Source organism: Haemorhous mexicanus, chromosome 15 (genome assembly GCF_027477595.1).
Source record: "Haemorhous mexicanus isolate bHaeMex1 chromosome 15, bHaeMex1.pri, whole genome shotgun sequence".
Taxonomy (NCBI): Eukaryota; Metazoa; Chordata; class Aves; order Passeriformes; family Fringillidae; genus Haemorhous; species Haemorhous mexicanus.
The window spans coordinates 1,747,302-1,768,599 of record NC_082355.1 but is presented as its reverse complement, the minus strand read 5'-3'; the positions used below and the strand labels follow the sequence as shown (position 1 = coordinate 1,768,599).

The 21,298-nt window shown below is 61.1% G+C and overlaps 1 protein-coding gene across 2 annotated transcripts; it reads left to right on the top strand.

Moving 5' to 3' along the window:
- Positions 1 to 226: 226 nt before the first annotated feature.
- Positions 227 to 20,577, top strand: AFAP1L1 (actin filament associated protein 1 like 1). 2 transcript variants are annotated; one of them, XM_059859802.1, is made up of 19 exons: positions 227 to 301; positions 12,326 to 12,454; positions 12,900 to 12,983; positions 13,291 to 13,388; positions 13,524 to 13,635; positions 13,969 to 14,067; positions 14,439 to 14,650; positions 14,974 to 15,153; positions 15,813 to 15,899; positions 16,126 to 16,219; positions 16,349 to 16,501; positions 16,901 to 17,112; positions 17,376 to 17,521; positions 17,827 to 17,905; positions 18,044 to 18,158; positions 18,284 to 18,448; positions 18,637 to 18,815; positions 19,089 to 19,217; positions 19,447 to 20,577. In XM_059859802.1, the coding sequence occupies exons 1-19, from the start codon at positions 286 to 288 to the stop codon at positions 19,468 to 19,470; spliced, it is 2,313 nt and encodes a 770-aa protein (XP_059715785.1). In that variant the 5' UTR covers positions 227 to 285; the 3' UTR covers positions 19,471 to 20,577. The 2 variants fall into 2 exon arrangements, with proteins under 2 accessions (XP_059715785.1, XP_059715784.1); XM_059859801.1 differs by having other exon boundaries at positions 18,041 to 18,158.
- The last annotated feature ends 721 nt before the right edge of the window (positions 20,578 to 21,298 follow it).

Below are 21,298 nucleotides of genomic sequence, written 5' to 3'. Positions count from 1 at the left end.
GTGGCCCACTCACGACCCCCACCCTTCCCGGGGTGGGGGTCTCTGGCTGCCGATGGGGATGCAGGCTGGCAGGGGACCCCAGCCCAGGGCTGTCCCCGGTGCCGTGCCGTGCCGTGCCGGTGCTGGGCGCTGCCGTGCTCCGAGCGAGGGAGGGAAGGAGGGAGGGAGGGGCGGATGAAGGGATTGGCCGCCCCGAGCGAGAGCCGGCCCCGCCGGGCGGCCGCTGCCCGCGACACTCGCCCGCCCGCAGCTCCCGGGGCGGCCGCGGTGCCGCGGCTCCGGACCATGGACCGGCTCAGCGGTAAGGGACGGGGCGGGAGGGACGGAGCAGACCGGAGGACGGGACGCGCATCCCATCCCCTCCCATCCCCTCCCCTGCCGGGGCACAGCGCGGAGGGCACCGGGGATGCCCGTGCCAGGCGCAGGGAGTCGCGGATCGCGCATCCCTCGGCTCCGTGTGGGACCCTGCTCCAGCAGGGCCGGCTGGGCACCAACTGGAACCAGTTTCTCTTTGCTGGTAGGGTGGGTAAAACACCAGGAGCCTGCAAGGGAGGCTGTGGGGTGTAAGCACTTGTTAGGGGAAATTGTGGTGGTGACGCTCCCCGATGGGGCTGATGGGGTTCAGAGGGTTTCCCTGGCCGGGAGTCTCCCAGAGCCGCGGAGGGCGCGATCCCCACCCAGCTGGGAGCAGCTCCTTCCCACACGTGTGGGCTTCCTGCCTGTGGCACCGCGCTCGTCGAGCTCCTGGGCTTTGATCTGGGATCTGTAGAAACCTGCCAGGGCTTCGGGCCAGCTCTGCAGAGAAGGTCCCGGCTCTCTGCTGGGGCTGCCAGGTCCCTGGAGGGAGCACGGGGAGGTTTGCAGGGGGATTGCTCCCTGCTGCTGCTGCTGACCCCCTGGGGCTGCACAGGAGGAGCAGGTGGTGACAGGATGGAGCACGGGGGTGCTGGCCCTTGCCCTGTCCTTGGAGGTGCCGCAGAAACGCTGGCCAAAAGCGATAAGAGAGTGGCCAGGGGCGTCTCTGGCTGCAGGGGCTGGACCACGCTGGAGTGCCGGGGCTGCTCAGGAGCGCTGTGTCTGCAGCCCCGGGTCAGCGCCACAAACACCCGCGGGTCAAGAGTTCCCCTTGCCGATGTAAAAGGATGGGGTGGCGTTTCCGCACTGGAAACGGCTCTGAGGAGTCTGGGAGCGCTGCAAACACAGGCACGGTGTCAGTGGCCTGCATCCCGGGAGGGGACAGGGACGGTGACAGGGACAGCCGTCCCCTGTGCCTGTGTCCAGGGTGGCTTTGCCCGCTCTGAAGGGGGGAGCTGTGGCAGGAGGGGCAGTGCTGTCCAGTGACACTTCTTGATACCAGAGCTGTCCTCCAGGGTCCCAGAGGACATCACTGGGGACAGGGGAGGCAGACGGTCTCGGCTTCCCCATTCTCCTGCTGTGTGAGCTGATGGGAAATTCCCTGTTTGCACTCCAGAAATCAAACCTGGGGCCTCATGGCAGGGAAGGAGGGGATGCCCAGCTGAGGGAGCCGTGTTTGGGCATGGTTTGGCCTCTCCACAGGTTGACCCTGCCAGGGAAGAGCCGTTTTATGTCCCCCTGGCTGGTGCCTGCCTGCTTTGTTTTGAGTGCTTGTGATGAATTGCTGTTGGCACCTGGATGGCTCCTTGCTAATGGAAATCCCCCCAGCCCCTCCTGCTCATCAGCCAGAGCTGCTGGATCCCTCTGGGGGCTGTGGCTCGTGGAGGGAAGGTTCCCTTACCCGGTGAAAGGGGGGTCTGTGCCCATTCCCAGTCTCTGGCTGCTCTCTGGCAGCCCCTTCCTTCACCTGCAGCTCTGCTCAGGCCCTGCTGTATCCTGATTTTATCACCTGCCAGTTTTTCTCATGCCCAGCAGGCTGGGCACACCCAGTGCTTGGCCCAGCTCTGCACCAGTGGCTGACGGGGGGATCGGTGCTGTTGGCAGAGTTGTTTCAGGTTGTGCTGATGGAGAACCCAGCTCCCAAAGCGTGATTTGGGAGGCGATCCTTTGCTCGAACACGCCTGTGCTCACACGTGGCTTCTCCTCCCTCATTAGTGTCTCTTCCCTGACCTTTTGAGCCACCACAATTTAGGTCCTGCCCCAAACTTATCTGGGCTCTAAATCCAGCAAAGCCGGCGGAGATGTGTCGGGGATAAACTTGGCTCCAGCTCGCCCACAGGAATGGGGAGGCTGCAGGACGGGTGGGAGGGAGCCGGGATCATTCCTGCCCGGCCGCCTGCGAGCAGGCAGCAGGAATCCTGCCGGTGGAAGGAAGGCTCTGGGTGCTGAGGAGCGCAGCCCGGGCCAGCTGTTAGCGCCGGGCAAGTGCCGAGCTCTCCTCCGCATTGCAGCCATTCCTTCCATGGAAATCGGCCACCGCCTGTTCCTAGCCCGGGGGAGCTGGGGAAGGGGCTGAGGTGGCTAAAACAGGCTGCGAGGTGGGATGCTGGTGCTGCTGGAGCGCTGGAGTTGTTTGCCCCTCTGGATTTTCCAATCTCCTGCTGCGTGCAGCGCTGGCTGTAGCAGGGGGAGGCTGGATCGGTGTGAAGCCTCCTGGCAGCTCTGGAGGGGCAGCTGGAGAGGGGAAGGACACTGTGGGATAGTGTCCCCCAGCCAGGAGCCCTGGGGACCGTCCTATCTGCCTGCACTGCCTGGAAAACCTGCCTCTTTCCCACTCTTGACCTGGAAATGCTCTTTTCCTGTGCAAACGTGCTGAGCCGCGAGGCTGCCGTGCCCTTTGCTGTGCGGCGGGGCCTGAGCTCCCACGGGCCTGCAGGAGGTTCCTATCCCTGCCCAGGAAAACTTTGTTTAAGGTTTTGAAGAAGCTGTCTCATCCCGAGCAGTGGGAAGCCTTTTCAGAGCAGAGCACTGCCTGTTGTTCGGTGGCCAAATCACTTGCTGGGGACAGGAGATAACAGTGGAGCAGAGTGGAGGCTTGAAGTGGTTTCTGGCTTCCCAGACTCGTGTCCTAACCCCTTAACCCTTCCCTGTTATCTAGTCTGGCACAGCTCACACTCCCTCCTGAGGAACACATCTCCTCCTGCATATAAGGAACCTTAAAATTAATGACACAGCTCTCTGCCCTGTAAAACACCAATTAAATGTCGCTGTCCCACGCCAGTGACAAGACAATGGGGCTGGAGACATTTCACTGCCAGCCCTGCACGAACAAGGGGCTGGCACCCCAGCCAGGGCACCCAGGAGGTGACAGAGCAGGGAGGGCACCCTGGCAGGCAGCAGCCGCCTGTCATCACCCCGAGGCGCTGAAAGCAGCACCATTTGGGGAGCTCAGGTCCCTGGGTGCATTCTGGGCTGACAATCTGCAGTGGGGAAGGATAAAATAACCTCTCAGAGCCTCCCCCTGCTCCAGCTCCTTCTTTTCCTGCTCCTGATAAAGCCTCCCATGGCATCAAAGCCGGCTCTTTGGCAGGCGAGGGGAAACACTGACATTTCGTAACAGTTTGGAACAAAAACAGCTTTGCTCCAAGGGGTTTCCATGCTCAAAATATTTTTTTTTCTTTTTTTGAAGTGGTTTTCGTGTGCATTTGATCCTGGAAGTGATAAGAGGGAGCTGGGGGAGACGCTGGTATGCTCTGATTGCTGCCAATTAGCAGGAGATGTGTAAGGACCACTTTGAAGAATGGCTTTGGCTTTCTCCGGGGGGTTTTTTTTGAGCATTAAACCCACCCAAGTTTGTGATGGAGGAACAGCTGCTCATTTTATGTGGTCCATAATTTTGGGAAACCGTGGTTGTGAAGGACAGAAGAAGGACTAGAACTTTAGTAGCAGCAGGTTAGAGAGCTGGTTTTGGTGTCCTGGAGTGAAAAGCAGGTGAAGCAATCCCAGCACTGCTGGAGCCACCAGAGCAGTCTGTCACACCTTGTCACCTTTCCCGCTGGGACATCCCGGTTCTCCTGGCCCTGCAGCCCTGCCCTGCAGGGGTTAACCGGGTAGGAAATGCTGTCGGATGGTGGCCTTGCTGCTGCACCTGATGCTCCCGGCGGAGCTGGGCAAGGGAAGGAAAGGGAAGGGCTGAGAAAATAACGCTCATCCTGCTGGCCGAGGGTCCTCGGGGGCAGTGCGGCCCCAGCCCCTGCACATGGGGACCCTCTGCTGTGCCCCGGCCTGGGGACATGGGGACAGGGCTGAGGTGGCCACTGGAAGGTCCCAACCCCCCCCAGCAGGCAGGGACACTCGTGTCCAGCACAGCTCTGAACTCCTGGGCATTGTCGGGGTCAGGGCAGGGATGCCAGGGCTGGGAGCTGGGAGCTGGGCACATCTCCCTGCCCCAGCTCCAGGATATTCCCCACTGGCATCTGTGGGTTCTCCTCCACCAGGAGTGCAGTGGGATTTGGGAAAGCTGATCCTGCAAATCCCTGGCTCTCCCTGCTAGGTGGGGGTTTGGATCCTGCTCTCCTGCTCAGGATCCTGGCACAAACTCCCCGGGTGACCTTTCCTCCCAAGAAGATGTGCCAGCTCTGGTGGCCTCCCCACATCTCGCTCCTGCAGGTTGGGAATTGCATCCAAGGTGTTTTGGACCTTGGCTTTGGGCAGTGGGGATGCACAAGACGTGGAGAAGTGTCTCTTGGGGTGCAGAGAGCTTTCCAGCCCCACCAGAGGAGATTTTGGGGATGTGGGGGCTGGATCCAGCCCTGGGTGGTGGTGTGGAGTGGTGGGAATTGGGGCTTCCCACTGGAACTCCTGCAATTAGCTGGAACTCCTGCAATTAGCTGGAACTCCAACTCTCCTGGAGGCTGAGGTTTGGAGGAGGCCAAGGGCTACAGGGAGGTGACAGCTCCAGGTCCCTACAAGCAGGAAGGTGTGACCCAGGGAGGCTTCCCACTGCTCTGCCCACCACAGAGGGTGGGCACAGGGGTGGGCAGAGGCTTGGGGCACCATCCCAGGGCCTCTCCCAGTTCTGGAGGGGAGCCCAGGCCAACCTGTTGCTGGAGTTTGTTTGGAAAAGGCCGACACCAAAATTTTGGTTGGAGGAAACACAGTTTATTCTGGGTCCTGAGTAATCCTAACATCTCTCCCCTGCCTGAAGCTTGTTTTTTATACATTACTCAGCAGGTCTCGCCCCTGCCTGACTATTCCTTTAAAGGGCATCTCAAACCTCTCCTTTTCATTCATTATTTACATGTGTTTTCCAGCCAGCAGCCTCTGAGCCCAGCTCCCAGGCTGGAGCATCCTGCCATGAGCCTGCTGAGCCTGGCACCGAGCTCTGAAATGTAGCCTGGGCCTGGCACTGGGTCCTGAAATGCAGTCTGGGAGTTCTAAACCTGCTCCATGTCATTTTCCAGAGCTGATTGTGTTGAGCTGGGGCTGGAAACCCCTCGTGGCTGGGGTTAGGAGCAGAGTGTGCAGCCTGCCCGTGAGGACACAGCAGGGTCACTCAGCTCTCTCACCTGGGTGCTTTTATTTGCTCAGCATCTCTCTGTGCTCAGCTGGGAGAGGGGTGACCCTGGAACCACCCCCTGCTCCTCTGGGCTGAGGGTGGCTGCAGCCTCCAGGCCAGGGGGATGAGGTTTGCTTTGGGTGAGCTAAAGCAAACAGCCACAGCCTTCTCCAGGAGGCAGAGGAAGGGGGGGACAGCCCCTGGGGAAGGGGGGTCCTGCCACAGCAGGAGGCACTGGGGTCACTGGCAGCCTGGCTCACAAGGAGGTGCTTGTTGGTGATTTAATCAGCCTGTTAATAATTACCTGCAGCACTCAGAAGCTGCTGTGAGGGAGAACCCCTGGCAGGGGCTGTCCCAGGGGCAATGTCACTGCAGGGAGCCTGTGTCCCTCTGGTGCCCCGTGGGTGTGCTGGGGGGGGGCACTGCCCACACTGGGGTGCCCAGGGGACTGTGCAGGGTGAGGGGCTAGGGGGGAGATCTCCCACTCACACCCATGCACCCTGGTGTGGCAGCACCAGGAGAGCCCAGACCCAGCCTGGGGTGAGCCCAGCACCACTCCCTTGGGCCCTCCTGGCACCGGGCAGGGTGGGATCCCATTTAATCCTTGTTCCCAATTAATCCTTGTTCCCATTAATCTAATTACTCAAGGGAGAGGCTTCTCTGCCCCCCTGGAGTGAGTGATGGTTCCTGCAGTGTGTGAGCTGCCAGGGACACGAATGCAGGTGATAATCTCTGCCCTCTGCACGCTCCATCAGCTGTAATTACACTTCCCTCTATTCAGGACTCCTGTTTCCTCCTTCAGGAGGGGAGGAGGATGTGACAAGCTGTCTCCTCGGGGCAGGAGTGTGCTCACAGGGGGTGTTTGGAGTCCTGCTTGTGTCCAGTTCCCTCCTGCAGGGCCGAGCTGGGGCTCCAGGACTGTCCCACAGCTCTTCTCCCCTTTTTGGGGGGTGCTGAGGACTCGGAGCCCCTCTGTGCAGAGAGCCAGGGTGGGGCAGGGGGTTGGGAAGAGCCTGGCTGGGGGAACAGCTCTGGGCTGGGCTTGGCTGGTCCCTGCTGGGCAGGGCCAGGAGATAAGGCTCTGTGCAGGTCTGCTTAACCTGGGGAGAGGAGCCTGAGCTGGCAGAGGCTTGGGACAGGCCCCGGACCCTCTGTGCCACTGCTGGAGTGAGCTGGTGCCACTGGAGCCCAGCTGGGAAGGGATCCCCAGAGCTGCTGGCACTGCTGGGGTGTCTGCAGCACATGGGGCACTGATGGAGGAGGCACAGCAGGCACAGCCAGGCACCTTTGTGGCTTTTAACCCTTCTGCTGGCTTAGCCAGGGCACCCTTTGTGACTTTTAACCCTTCTGGTGGCACAGCCAGGCACCCTTTGTGCTTTTAACCCTTCTGGTGGCACAACCAGGGCACCCTTTGTGCTTTTAATCCTTCTGGTGGCACAGCCAGGCACCCTTTGTGCTTTTAACCCTTTTGGTGGCACAGCCAGGGCACCCTTTGTGCTTTTAACCCTTCTGGTGGCTCAGCCAGGGCACCCTTTGTGCTTTTAACCCTTCTGCTGGCTTAGCCAGGGCACCCTTTGTGCTTTTAACCCTTCTGCTGGCTTAGCCAGGGCACCCTTTGTGCTTTCTAACCCTTCTGGTGGCTCAGCCAGGCACCCTTTGTGCTTTTAACCCTTCTGGTGGCTCAGCCAGGCACCTTTGTGGCTTTTAACCCTTCTTCTGGCTCAGCCAGGGCACCCTTTGTGCTTTTAACCCTTCTGGTGGCTCAGCCAGGGCACCCTTTGTGGCTTTTAACCCTTCTGGTGGCTCAGCCAGGGCACCCTTTGTGCTTTTAACCCTTCTGCTGGCTCAGCCAGGGCACCCTTTGTGCTTTTAACCCTTCTGGTGGCTCAGTCAGGCACCCTTTGTGCTTTTAACCCTTCTGGTGGCACAGCCAGGGCACCCTTTGTGCTTTTAACCCTTCTGGTGGCTTAGCCAGGGCACCCTTTGTGCTTTTAACCCTTCTGGTGGCACAGCCAGGGCACCCTTTGTGCTTTCTAACCCTTCTGGTGGCTCATGTGCCCCTCTGCCAGGATGGAGGAGCTCTCCAAGCCCTTGTGTGAGGGGAGAGGCTGCTGCTCTGGAGGCAGAACTGGTGATTCTCAAGCAGTCAGGTTCCACACTCACCTCCCAGGGTAGATTTTCCAAGGCTATCAGCTGAGGATATCAATTACTGCAAGGCCACCATGATGAGGGCCCCAGGGCTGTGCGTGGCTGCTCTGCCTGCGTGCTGGAAAAGCTGAGACTTGAGATCTGAGCTTGCCTTGTGCTCCCCAGCACCCAGGGGTGCTGCAGCACCCAAACTGGGAGTGAGAGCACGGGGTTACCCCAGTGAGGGGCAGCTGGGGGGCCTGGCAGGCAGGAGCCAGCCCCGAGTGCTCAGTCCTGCTGGAACTGCTGGTTGCAGAGTCGGAGGCTCCCCCATCCTCCCCGCTCAAGGGGCCCTTGTTTGCAGGGAGGAGATGATTCATGTGCACCAAGTGGCCCCTCAGCAAATCTTCCACTGTCAGGGGATGTTGCCAGGGCTCAAGAGTGATCATTGATGGCTGGCTTTTCCTGAAACCCCTGCGGCCTGGAGCAGGACAGACTGGGACGAGGAGGAAGAGGTTTTTTCCAGGCTGCTGTTCCTGGCCCTCCCAGCCCATCCCAGTTTGCCCCACACCCAGCAGGTGCTGAGTGATGGGAGCAGAGCCTGGCTGGCTCCTGCCCCCTCCAGGGCCCAGTGCTGCCCCTCTCCTGCCCCCTTGGCAGGGCAGTGGCCGTGGGCAGGGTGCAGGCAGCTCTGTCCCGCTGTCCCCTGCACAAAGGAACAATTCTGGGAGCCCCAAGCCACCCCCACCGAGGCACTTCCTCCTCCCCAGAGGGAAGAAACCTCCTTGGGAGTGGGGATGGGAACAGGAGCTGCCCTGGGAGCTCAGCAGAGTGCCCGTGGGCTTCCTCAGAGAGCAGCAGTGCTGGGGCTGGAGGGGGCTGCCAGCACCTCACCCCTCTGCTGATGCATCCTGGGGCACCCAGCAAGGCTTGGGGACACGTCCCAGCACTGCAGGGCTCTTGCAGGTGGCTCCACATCCACCTGTGGACAGGTGAGCAGGGTTTGTGTGCTGCAGAGAGCAACTCTGGGGCTGTTTGTCCCACTGGCACCTCCCTGCAGGGCTCCCCCAGGGGCTGGCGTGTCCCTGGGTGCTGTCCCCTCCTGTTCAGGGCACCCCAGGAGCTCCCACGGTTGGTTTGCTGTGGGTGGCAGCTGTGAGGAGCCCCGTGCTGGCAGGCAGAGCGGCCAAGGGCCCTGCCCTGCCAACAGGAAGGATTTATTTGTGCCTGGGTTTTATTTTAGCTACAAACAATGGCCGCTGCTCCCAGCATCCGATTTCCCCCTCGGCCCCAGGCATCACCTGGTGCAGGAGGAAGCGTGGCCGGAGGCAGGGGAGCTGTGAACACAGGATGGGGGTCCCTGAGCACCTCCCACTGCATTTCAGAGCTGTGATTCAGCACCTCCCCTCCCCGGGGCTCTCTCAAGCTCCAGGCTGGGCTTTTCTTGGAGTGAGAACTCCATGGGCTTGTCTTCTCTCTCCCCTTGCAAAAGCTGGGTCTCCACACCAGGAAACTCCTGCTTTGGCTTGGCCAGACACTCTTCCTCCTCCTCTTCCTCCTCTTCCTCCTCTCTGCAGGTTACTGGAGCAGGACCCAGTTTTTGCTGCTGTGCTGGGGCAGAGCCAGGGAGGGGCAGGGAGGCTCTGCAGCTGCAGCCTGTGTCCAGCCCTTATCTCTCTGCTGGGAAAAGGCTCCCCGAGCAGGGGAGCACTTGTGGGGGCTAAAAATAGAGCTGGCCTGGTGTGGGCTGGAGAGGGAGGCTGCAGGGGTGCAGCTCCCCTGCAGCACCGTGCTTGGTGCTGCTGCCAGGGCAGGATTTGGCAGCACTGCCCCGGTGTCCTGCATGGCAGCAGTGTCCTGCTGCTGTCCCCTGGGTCACCCCGTCCCAGCAGAGCCACCCTGGGTCCCCCAGCCCATCCAGGCCTGTGAGTTAATGCTAAAGCCATCTGCTGCCACGGGTCCTGGCCTTCCCAGGCCCAGAGAGCTCATGGACATCTCCCATCCTGCCTCAGACGCAGAGAGGAGGGCATTGCTGGTGTCCCTGTCTGTTCTGGCTGTTCCATGCAGGGCAGTGGGGTGGTCCCACAGATTTTGGGTGCAGGAGGAGCCCCAGCAGAAAGCAGCAGGTGGGAGCCATCCCCTGCCCCCTGGGCAGGGGACACAGGGTCCCTGTGTCACCTGTGGTCACTCTGACACCCTACCCCTCCTCCCCAGGAGCCCTTTGCTGTCCTGCTGTCCCTGTCCCCAGGCTCAGAGTCCCCAGGCACGCTGGCACCAGTGCCCACCCCAGCACAGGAGATGTGTCCCTGTCCCCTGGGCCAGCTCTGTGGCTCTGAGCTCGCTCCCACCAGCTCTTGTCTGTGCTGGTCCTTGCCTGCCAGGTGACCTTGGGTGTCCCACCATCCTTGCTGCCCCCCTGGAGCAATCTCCCCTCACTTCCTGCAGCCCCCCATTAATCTCCTTCAGGCTGGAAGCCTAACGAGCATAGGAAATTAATTCCTGGCCTCCCTGTGCTCCCCCAGGCTCTGCTCAGCGTGCCCTCCTGGGATCACAGGCCTCTTTGACTGCCCCCCCCCCCCCCCCCCCCCCCCCGTTGTATTTTGGAGGATGTTTAACAAGGGAGATGGAGGGGACAGCTCAGCTGGGGGAACAAAGGCGCCTTCAGAGCTGTGTGTCCGTGCTGAGTGTGCCCAGCTCGGGGCACTGCTGCTGAGCCCAGCCCCTGCCAGCAGCCCTGGTACATCAGGCACCTCAGCTCTGGTGCCCAGGGGGTCCCTGTGCCCCCTCCCTGCCTGCTGGGGCACTGGTCACAGAAACCAGGCTGCCCTTAGGGCCCTGGCTGGCCCAGAGCCCTGACACGGAGCTGGTGCCTGTGATGGGATGTGTCCTGCACGTGGCAGGGGATGGGGGTGCTGCTGACCCCACAGCCTGGGGTTTGGGGTGTCCTGGGAGTGGGGGGGATGCTGCTGTCCCCACAGCCTGGGGTTTGGGGTGTCCTGGGAGTGGGGGGGATGCTGCTGACCCCACAGCCTGGGGTTTGGGATGTCCTGGGAGTGGGGGGGATGCTGCTGACCCCACAGTCTGGGGTTTGGGGTGTCCTGGGAGTGGGGGGATGCTGGTGACACCATGGCCTGGGGTTTGGGGTGTCCTGGGAGTGGGGGGATGCTGGTGACACCATGGCCTGGGGTTTGGGGTGTCCTGGGAGTGGGGGGGGATGCTGCTGACCCCACAGCCTGGGGCTTGGGGTGTCCTGGGAGTGGGGGGGATGCTGCTGACCCCACAGCCTGGGGTTTGGGGTGTCCTGGGAGTGGGGGGGATGCTGCTGACCCCACGGGCTGGGGTTTGGGGTGTCCTGTGAGTGGGGGGGATGCTGCTGTCCCCACAGCCTGGGGTTTGGGGTGTCCTGGGAGTGTGGAGGATGCTGCTGACCCCACGGGCTGGGGTTTGGTGAGCTGTGGAAAGCCAGTGCAGGGAGGAGCCTGCACAGTCCCCGTCCCCTTTGTGGGAGCTGGTGGCTGAGCTGGGGCAGCAGGAGGGTGGGTGACTCCCAAGATGTTTGCAGCTGCTGGCTGGACAGGGGAATCCTGGCTTTTTGTCCCTTCCTTGCAGTCCCCTGCCCTGCCAAGCCCTGCAGGGAGGATGTCTCACTTTCCTGAAGATCACCAGCAGGAGCCTGATCCCATGCTGCCTGTGCAGCACTCTGCAACATCCCAGAGAGGATTTTCCTTTCTTCCATCCCTCCCTATAAGGCAGAGGGGCCCTGGAGCTGGGTGCTTACCCCACCCACGAGGCTCAGCAGGTCCCCACCATGGGAGGTGTGTGCTGGCAGGGACAGCCAGCAGAGCATGGGCAGGACATGTCCCGTGGCTGTGTGTTGGCTGTGGGGTGTCCTTCCAGCTCCAGGAGCAGGAATCCCATTCCCTGTGGTTGCCTTCTCCTTCCCCAGGGTCTGAGGGGTGCTTGTCTGTTCCTCCTGGAGCAGTGCTGAGGTTCCTCCTGCTGCTGGGGCTGCCTGTCCTGCCTTGGCCTGCCCACGGGAGATGGGCACTGCCCGGTGCTGTGCCCAGAAGGGCTGAGGCTGGGGCTCAGCTTGGCACTGGGGAGGGAGGAGGAAGCAGGAGGTCTGTGGAGTGCAGGGAGGCAGGAAGAGCCTCGTGAGCCACATCCTGCCCTGTGTCCTGGGATGGTGGCAATTTGGGCTGGCACGTTGTCTGTGTGCCCAGGGGCTCGTCTTGGCTGGCACTGCTCCACATGATGCCCCTCCTGCTGGGCTCCCCTTCACCCTTGAAACACCAGCTGCTTTTATTGTGCTGTTTGTGGCTCCACATCCCTCACGTGAGGAAGGAGGATCCCAGCAGTGGCTCAGAACCCTTCCCTTCCTCTGGGAAGTACCCTTTGCCAGCCCTTGCTGCTGCCCTGCTCTGCCAAGGAGCACTGTGGGGACAGCTACAGCCCAGCCAGGGTGTCCCCACACTCTGAGGCACCCTCTGTCCCCTCCTTGGAGCCATCTCCATCAGTCAGCACATCCGAGCTGCCTCTGCAGTGACCCTTGGCCTCTGTTTCTGTCCCTGGAGACCCAAAGCCAGCTGTGTGTCACCCCAGCTGTGCTGAGAGGATGTTTGGTGGCTGCCAAGAGGAGGGATCCTGCACTGGGAGCAACTGCAGCTCTTTCTTTCTGCCCCGTCCAGAGCTCCAAGTTTGCTGGAGTTCCAGCCCATTTTGCCTTGTCTTAACCCCAGCATCCCAACACCCCCTGGCTGATGGGATTTTTCCTGCTCCCCTCAGTGCTGGACCAGCTCCTGCCAGAGCTCAGCGTTCTGCTCAAGCTGCTGGACCACGAGTACCTGAGTGCCACCACGCAGGAGAAGAAGCTGGCTGTGTCCACCATCCTGCAGAAGCTGCAGCCACCTGCAGGTCTGTGTCCCTCTCCTGTGGTGGCCACTGGCTGTTCCCAAAGGCAGTGGGTGTCCCCAGCAGGGCAGGGAAAAGCTTCTGCAGGGCAGGGATGAGCCCAGCACCTGCTCAGCCCCCTCAGGGCACTTTGCTTTCCCTTCTGAGCTCCTCCCTGCCCCGGGAGCAGGGCTGGCGTCAGCCGTGCCCCGGGTGCAGGAGGGAGGGCTGCTCCCTGCGGAAACACAGCTTCCAGAGCTCTTCCTGCCTGGATTTGTGCTGAGCACAGGGGTTTCCGCCAGCACCGTGCACCTGGGCCTTCCCAGAGCCCCCATTCCTGCTCTCCTGGGGGAGCCACAGCATCCCTGGGGGTTCCTCCATCCCCAGTGCCTGCTCTGTGTCTCTGGGATTGTGGGCACGAGGGGTGGCAGTGCCTGCCCCAGGCTCAGAGCATCCCCCTCAATTCCAGGGAAGGATGTGGACTACATGTACGTCAACACAGCGTCCCTGGGCAATGGCACCAGCTTCGTGGAGTCCCTCTTTGAGGAGTTTGGTACGTGTGGCTGAGCTGGAGGGGTGCCCTGGGGGTCATGCTGGTCCTGGGGTCCTTTGGAAGAAGGGTGACACCTGCATCCTTGTGTCCAGAGTGGTCATCATCGCTCTGGGTGCTTGTTCCTGCTCCCTTGGAGCTGTGTGGGGGCTGGCCATGAGGGAACCCACGCTCCAGCTGTGTTTAGCAGTGGTTCCCATCTCCCAGCACCTCCCCAGGGAAGGGCCGTGGAGGGAGATTCCTGCAGAGCACAGCTGGGATGTCCAGCTCTGCTTTCCTGCTCCCCTCACCCTCTGTTTATCCCATGCAGACTGTGACCTGCGGGACCTGCAGGACATGCAGGAGGAGGAGGGGGACACCAATGACACTGCTGGCTTGGAGCTGGCAGGGAGCCAGACAGCCAAACCTGTAAGTCCCTGCCTGTCCCCAAGCCAGGTCTGCGTGGGGAGGTGACAGTGGCCAGGGTGGGACCCTTCCTGTGCCCTGCTGAGGCTCCTGCCCCTGCTGCTGCCCTGGTTAAAGCTGGAGGTGTTTCTGCTCTAGGTTCCTGTGGATCCTGCTCCTCCTCTGCCCACCACTCCCCCTCCTGAGGATTACTACGAGGAAGCACTGCCCCTGGGCCCTGGCAAGGCCCCCGAGTACATCACCTCCCGCAGTGAGTCCTGCTCCAGCCAGGCCAGCAGCAGGGTGGGGGGAGCTGCCCACTGCATCCCTCACCTGCCTGACAAGCCAGGCAGCTCTCAGTGGCCCATCCTGGGGAAGGAATGGTCGCTGCTCCCACCAGCAGGGCTCCTGTCCCACTCCCTCCCATCCTACTTGGTATTGCAAGGAGTTGTTTGCTCCAGCCAGACTGGGAATGAGGTGATGGGAGAGATCAGAGCCACGGGAGGATGGGATGCCCTGGGAGGTTGAGCTTGGCTGTGCCCCACTGAGCATCCATGAGGGAAAACCAGGTGTACCAGCCCCAGCCCCTCTGCTTCCCCTGCAGACAGCTCCAGCCCCCCCAACTCCATCGAGGACGGCTATTACGAGGATGCAGACAGCAGCTACCCCGTCACCAGGATAAACGGGGAGCAGAAAAGTTCCTGTAGGTATCTGGGTGTTCTCGACAGGGAGGGGAGAGCTTTGGCAAGGTCCAGCCCGAAGTGGGGCTTGAGCAGTGGGCTGGGGGCTGCTGGGGTTGAGGCTGGAGAACCAGGGTTTCAAAGTGTGAGCCTTGCAGAGAAAGAAACCAGCCCAGGGCTCTGGATAGAGGCACTTGGGGCTGGCACTCAGCCCACGAGCATCCTGCAGGATTCCAAGGGAAGTGGAGGTGGCTGCTGCCAAAGGCTGCTGTTTCCAGAGGATGACAGGGAATCCACCTTTCCTGGCACCCAGCTCTGTCTGGAGCTGCTGGGCATGGGGAACCCTGGCAGGGTGTGTGGCACCTTTTAGGGTGACTCCCCTGCTTCCTTGCAGACAATGACTCGGATGCCATGAGCAGCTCATACGAGTCCTATGACGAGGAGGAGGAGGAGGGCAAGGGCCAGCAGCTGACACACCAGTGGCCCTCAGAGGAGGCCTCCATGAACCTGGTGAAGGATTGCCGGATCTGCGCGTTCCTCTTGCGCAAGAAGCGCTTTGGACAGTGGGCCAAGCAGCTCACCATCATCCGGGATGGCAAACTGCTGGTGAGCCTGGCCTGAGGGGCACAGACACCCCCTGGGGGGACGGGAGGGTGGCTGAGCCCAGGCTGAAGGAACAAAAGCACCATCCAAACCAAGCCCCTGCCCAAGGCTGCCACACAAGCAGGAGCTGCCCTTGCTTACCTTGCAAGGGAACAGAGGGCTCCCCTGGTTTTGGGACACCACGGAGTGGCACAACCTGAGCCACCTCCAGCTGTGCCACCAGCGAGGGACCCTAAGACCCCCTCCCATCTGTGGGACCCCCCCAGCACAGCAGCCAGCCAGGCAGGTTTGGCTGAGCCCTGAGCAGTTCTCTCCGCTTCCCTCAGTGCTACAAAAGCTCCAAGGACCGGCAGCCACACGTGGAGGTGCCCCTGGCCACCTGCAATGTCATTTATGTCCCCAAGGACGGGCGGCGCAAGAAGCACGAGCTGCGGTTCTCGCTGCCAGGGGCCGAGGCGCTGGTGCTGGCAGTGCAGAGCAAGGAGCAGGCTGAGGAGTGGCTCAAGGTACCACTGCTCCTGCCAGGGGCATCCAGAGACCCCCCTTGGCATCCTCCCTGCCCGAGCTGGGGAGGGGGCTGCTCTGGGAATGGCCTTGCCCTGCTGGAAGGGGAAGGGGGCTTTGCTCCTGTCTCTTATCGGCTGCTTCCCAGGGCCTGGGCGGCTCCGGCGCTGATAGCCCCGGCTGGGGGGATGTTTGCTCTCCCCTTCCTCTTCCCCAGGGCCCTTTCCTGCCTTTGTTCGGGGCCGGGAAGCGGGGGCTGCGGGGAAGGGGTGGCGGGTGGGAAAGGAGCCTCTGAGCGCACCAGCGACGCAGCTGTCACCCCAAATGTGGGAGAACGGGGGGTTTGACACACCCAGGGCACGCCACACCTTAAAACAGGGGGGTCACAAGGTGTCCTGTGCTGGCAGGGTGACGCTGGCTTGGCACCTGTATCTGTCTCTTCTGAGATTTCCAAAATCCCTGACAAAATCCACAAAACTGGTTGAAGTTTTGAAGGGGACAGGGTGTGAGCAGTCCCGATCTGGGTGTGCTGCCCTGAGCTCTGGGGACCAGGACGTGTCCCCCTGGTTCTGCCTGGCTCTGGTAGTGAAGGAGCTGAGCCAGGGAGGGCAGCCCTGGCCCTCGGGTCATTTTGAGGTGACAGCTGGGGCTGTCTGTGCAGGTGATAAAGGAAGCCAGCAGTCCAGCAGCAGGCGGGATGGAAGCCCCCACCTCCCCAGTGATGCCGTGCAAGATGGAGCTGGACAAGGTGATGATTCCTCGGGGCCCTGTCTAGGGCTGTGTGGGGCTGCTGTGGATAAACCTGGGGAACACGGGTCTGGGGGACCCCAAATTCCTGGGGCTGCACGAGGAGCCTTTCCCATTCCCACAGCAGCTCTGCAGGGCTGGGAAGGAGAACAGGAGCTGGAAATCCCAGCCCTGTGCAGGGGGTGAAGGGCTGGGGGTGGTGCTGATGGGATTCTGCTTTCCCACAGCGGCTGTCCCAGGAGAAGCACACCTCGGACTCGGACAGTGTGGCCATGGGTGACACCGGGTCCCCAGCCACCCGCAGGGAGCACGGAGAGCACGGTACAGTCCCTGTCCCCACTGCCCACCCAGCCGGGGCCAGCTGTGTGCTCCCAGCAGGGCAGCATCCTCTGCAGCCAGGTGGGATGCCAGGACACGCACCAGGGTCACACAGCTACCCTGTCCTTCCAGGGAAAGGCAAAAAGAGCGGCCTGGCTGACCTGAAGGGCTCGATGAGCCGGGCAGCAGGGAAGAAAATCACCAGGATCATCAGCTTCTCCAAGAAGAAGCCATGCCCCGAGGACACTCAGACCTCCTCCACCGAGGAGGACATTCCCTGCTGCGGTTCGTGCGGGCTGGGGGCAAAGATGGGGCTGGGAGTAGAGTGGGATCAGTGGGGAGTGACATCCCTCAGCATGGATGGCTGCGGGAGTCAGGGGTGGGAACGAGCTCACTGAGGAGGTGTGACGCTGCCACAGGCTGGGAAATGCTGCCCAGGCCTGGCTCTGCAAATTCCAGTGATGAGTAGGCAAGGAGTCACCCGTGTCCCCAAAAACAGGCTTGAGGGGATTTTGTGGTACCGAGCTGGCAGCTCCTCTGGGCCCAGCTGGTTGTCTGGGGGGAAACTGAGGCACAGAAGGGCTGGCTGAGCAGGAAGCCATGCTGTAAGCTCTATCCTGTCAAAGCCTGCCTGAGGCACAGCCAGGCAGGTGCTGATGCCCTTCCCTCCCCTGGCCCCCCCAGGCTACCTCAGCGTGCTGGTGAACCAGTGCTGGAAGGAGCGCTGGTGTCGCCTCAAGGGCAACACGCTGTACTTCCACAAGGACCGCACGGACCTGCGCACCCACGTGAACGCCATCGTCCTGCGGGGCTGCGAGGTGCTGCCCGGCCTGGGCCCCAAGCACCCCTTCGCCTTCCGCATCCTGCGCCACGGGCACGAGGTGACGGCGCTGGAGGTGAGCAGGGGGGGACGGTGTCCTGAGGATGGGGTTGCCAGGCTGGGGGAGCAACCCTTGGGATGATCAACACCCCATGCAAGCAGTGCCTTGTTTTGCCCTCCCCTGGAAAGCTCAGGGCACGTTTTGGGTGAGCTGGGGCAGCCGCATGGGGACTTGGTGCGCAGAGGGGGATTGTGCACAGCAGGGCTTTGTGTCAGGAGGCAGCAAGGATGAGGGGCTGGGAGCTGGGTGTGCACCCCAACTCTTCCTCTGCTCTCCAGGCAAGCTGCTCTGAAGATCTAGGCCGCTGGCTGGGTCTCCTCTTGGTGGAAACAGGCTCCCAGACAGCCCCAGAGGCCTTGCACTACGACTACGTGGATGTGGAGACCATTGCCAACATCGTGACGGCCGTGAGACACTCCTACCTGTAAGGCTGTGCTGCTGCTGTGCCAGGGGCTGGGTGCTGGGCTGAGCATGGTGATCCTTGGCCCTGTGGAGTCCCTAGAACAATCACAGGCTGGGCTGTCGTTTGTGGCTGGGATCTCAGGGACACTCAGTGCCCCGGGTTTGTTCCCTAGGGCGGGATGGGAAGCTGAAAGGGTTTCATCAGTGCTGATGGAGAGTGTGTTAGGGTGGGGTCATGAGATGCAGGAATCTCTTTGAGCTGGAAGGGTTCCCTGAGGGGCTGGCAAGGATGTTCTGGAAAGGAAGACCCCACCCCTCCTTCTGCAGGTGGGCCAGCTCCTCCCAGGATCAGCGGGCAGACTCCTCTCGGGTGGTGTACGATGATGTCCCCTATGAGAAGGTTCAGGTGAGCATGACTTGGTGGCTCGTCCTCTCCCACCACAGTGGCCCAGGGAGCCGTGGCCCGGTTGGGATGGCCCTGCAGGTGTCTCAGCTGGGAGATGGCCCTGCAGGTGTCTCAGCTCGCCCTCTCTCCTCGCAGCAGGCGGAGGAGGAGCCGGGGCGGCCGGGGGCCGCTCAGGTGAAGCGCCACGCCTCGTCCTGCAGCGAGAAGTCGCGGCGGGTGGACCCGCAAGTCAAAGTGAAGAGACACGCGTCCAGTGAGTCCCCGGGCCACAAACCTCGCCAGGACTCCTGGCCAGTTCCCCTGAGGGATGTGGGTGGGCTCAGCTGGACAGTGGGTGCCATCGGTGCAGCCCTTCGTGGGCTCTCCCCGTGCCTGCAGGTGCCAACCAGTACAGGTACGGCAAGAACCGGGCCGAGGAGGACGCCAGGCGATTCCTGACAGAGAAGGAGAAGCTGGAGAAGGAGAAGGCATCGATCCGCAGCGAGCTGATGTTGCTGCGGAAGGAGAAGCGGGAGCTGCGGGAAGCCTTGAAGGGCAGCACGGGTAGGTCGGGGCCATGGGAGCGCTGCGGCTGCTGCCGGAGCACAGGGACACCGGGCTGGCCACAGGGACAGGGTGGCCGGGAGCTGGGCTGGCTGCAGCGCTCTGCCGGGCTGGCAGCCCCATCTAGTGTCCCTGTGCAGAGCATGGGTGGATTCTCCCGGCGCTGAGCAGGGTGGTTGTGCAAGCAGGGCCGCGGCTGCAGGAGCTGGAGCAGCGGGTGGCGGAGCTGGAGGAGCGCTGCCGGCAGAAGGAGGAGTCTCGGGTCGATCTGGAGCTCAAGCTGACCGAAGTGAAGGAGCAGCTGAAGCAGTCGCTGGCAGGAGGGCCGGCCCTGGGGCTGGCCGTGACCAGCAAGGCTGAGAATGGGGTATGCATCCCTTTTTCCTCACTCAGAGCTCCAGCTTCTGCAAGAAACAGTGGTTGGGGTATTGTGGGAGCAGCACAGGGAAGAGGGGACATCCCTCTGGCTTTGTCCCTTTGAGGGCAGAGGTGTGTGAATTGAATTTGGTCACCTCAACTTTTATCTCATTACAGTTCACACTTTTTTTTTTTTTTTTTAATCTGGTTGTTTATGCTTCCTGGGTTTCCTGAGCTTTGCTTTTCTTTCCTGAGCTTTTTCTTTTCTCCCCGTTTTCCACAGGAAACTACAAACAAGCCAAACGGGAGTCCCCCTGAGCACTTGGTCCCTGTGAACTGTGCGGCAGAGCTGAGGAAGAGAAGCCCCTCCATCATCCCTGCCAACACGGGGAGCGTGCTGCGGAAAGCCAAGGTCCTGCTCAGCCCTCCCTCTCCTCCCTGGGCTCACGGGAAATCTCAGATTTTGCCTCTTGTTTAACCATGAAATCATGGAAGTGCAGGGCTGGGTGGGAGAGGGAAATGCTTGGAAGATGCTGGGTCCAAAGCCTCCAGCAGGAGGGATGCCTTAAAGTGTTCCTTTTGTTCCTTTTCCAGTTTTGTCTCCTCATCCTTTTTTTTTTTTTTTCTTCCTTTCTCTGCAGGAATGGGAAAAGAAGCAGACTTAAGTCAGCCTGCCAAGCCCTGAACACACACTGGGGATCACGGAGGAGCTGCCAGCCCCCTTTCTCTGAGACACTGGGAGGGTGCTGGGAAGGTGTGGTGGAAGAGCCGCTCTGCCAGCCCCACCACAACAGAACCAACGCCATAAACCAGGGGAAGGGGGCGGGAGGGGACTGGGGAGGCGGGTGGGGAAAGGGAGTTCCTTGTGAATCAGGGTCACAGACTACTGGGAAACCCAGCTCTGGGGGAGCCTGCCCCGGAGCCTGACACAACCTCTGGGTGCAGAAGGAAGGAGGGGAGAGCCTGGGGCTGGCAGTTGGCACTGCCCAGCAGGTGCTCCAGTTTTGGGGATCAGCGTGTGTCCAGGCTAACATCTGCCAAAGCAACCATGGACTCATTGGGGTTTTTGGCCCCCTGAGTTTTGGGATTCAGGAGCTGCTCAGGACCAGCCACTTCGGAGATGCCAGTTGTTCACCCTGCTCACTGCTCCCAGCTCTGCAGGGTCTCATCTCAGGGTTCCTCATGGCTTGAGCTTGCTGTGCCTCAACCAAGTGCCTTTGTCCAATATTTCCTTTTTGTTCTCTAGGCAGTAAGGGTGAGGGTATGCTGCCTTCCCTTGGAATGAAGGAGGCTCAAGTGTCAGCATTAACAGTGGGCACCTTTTACCTTTGCTAAACAGCTTAGAAATGCTGCAAAGGGCTGGGGATGGAGGCAGGCCAGCTTCCTGCCCTGGTCCCATGCTGGTTTTGGGGGGAGCAGGGAAGGGGACAGGGCTGTCTCCTGGCCAACAGCACATTCACACTCTGGCTGCTGCACTCAGACACAGGTTGGTAATGCATGTGATCAAAATGGAGTGAAGGGAAGTCTAAAAATTAAAAAAAAAAAATCAGCATGGCTGTTGGAGCAGAGAAGTGAAATAGAGTAAGGTCATTCAGCACAGGCAGAAACAAGGGACAGGAATGGAGAGGCCCCAGCTTTTGTGCTGGGAACAAGGGAGTCACCATCACCCTCTCATGCTTTGGACTGCCACAATTAACCTCTGGAGCTCGCTCTTCCACAGCCCTGTGTTAGTACCTAGGTAAGCAGCTTTTAATAAAAACACTGGCACTGGCCTGCCCGGTCCTGTGGCTGAGGGAACAGGGTGGGAATGCTGCTCCTGCTCCCAGGGAAAGGGGCTGGGCTGGGCTCAGCACCACTGTGGCAGCAGCTGCTGGGACAGGCAGCTCCCTGAAAGCACATTGGAGAATCCCAGACTGGTGTGGGTTGGAGGGGACCTTGAAGCTCATCTCGTTCCAAGGGCCAGAGACACCTTCCACTATCCCAGGTCCCTATCAGTCCATCCAGTCTTGGACCCTTGGCCTTGGACACTTCCAGGGATGGGACACTCTATGCCATAGCCTCAGCATCCTCACAGAAAAGAATTCCTTCCCAATATCCCATCTAGCCCTGCCCTCTGGCAGTTTGAAGCCATTCTCTCTCATCCTTCACGCAATTGTTGGCAACTCTGGCCAAGGCTTTGGGCTTTGGTTAGTGTTTATTCACCACGGGTAAGGAACACTTGTAGTCTCTTCCAGTCCTTTCCTGAACTAGAGGCGAAACCTGTCCTGTTATCACCTTTAACCCGCGCAGCCAGCGGCGGGAGCTGTGTCCGTGTCTGAGCCCTGTGGGGACCAGGTCCGCGCCCCAGGGCACAGAGCCTTGTGCCCATGTCCGAGCCCAGGGGACCGCTGTGTACCCGGTGTCCAGACCCGAACTCCGCCGGGGGCAGGAGCTGGGGCCGGGTCCGAATCAGTCCCGGGGGATGGAGCGGTGACCGGGGCCGAGCTCCAGGGA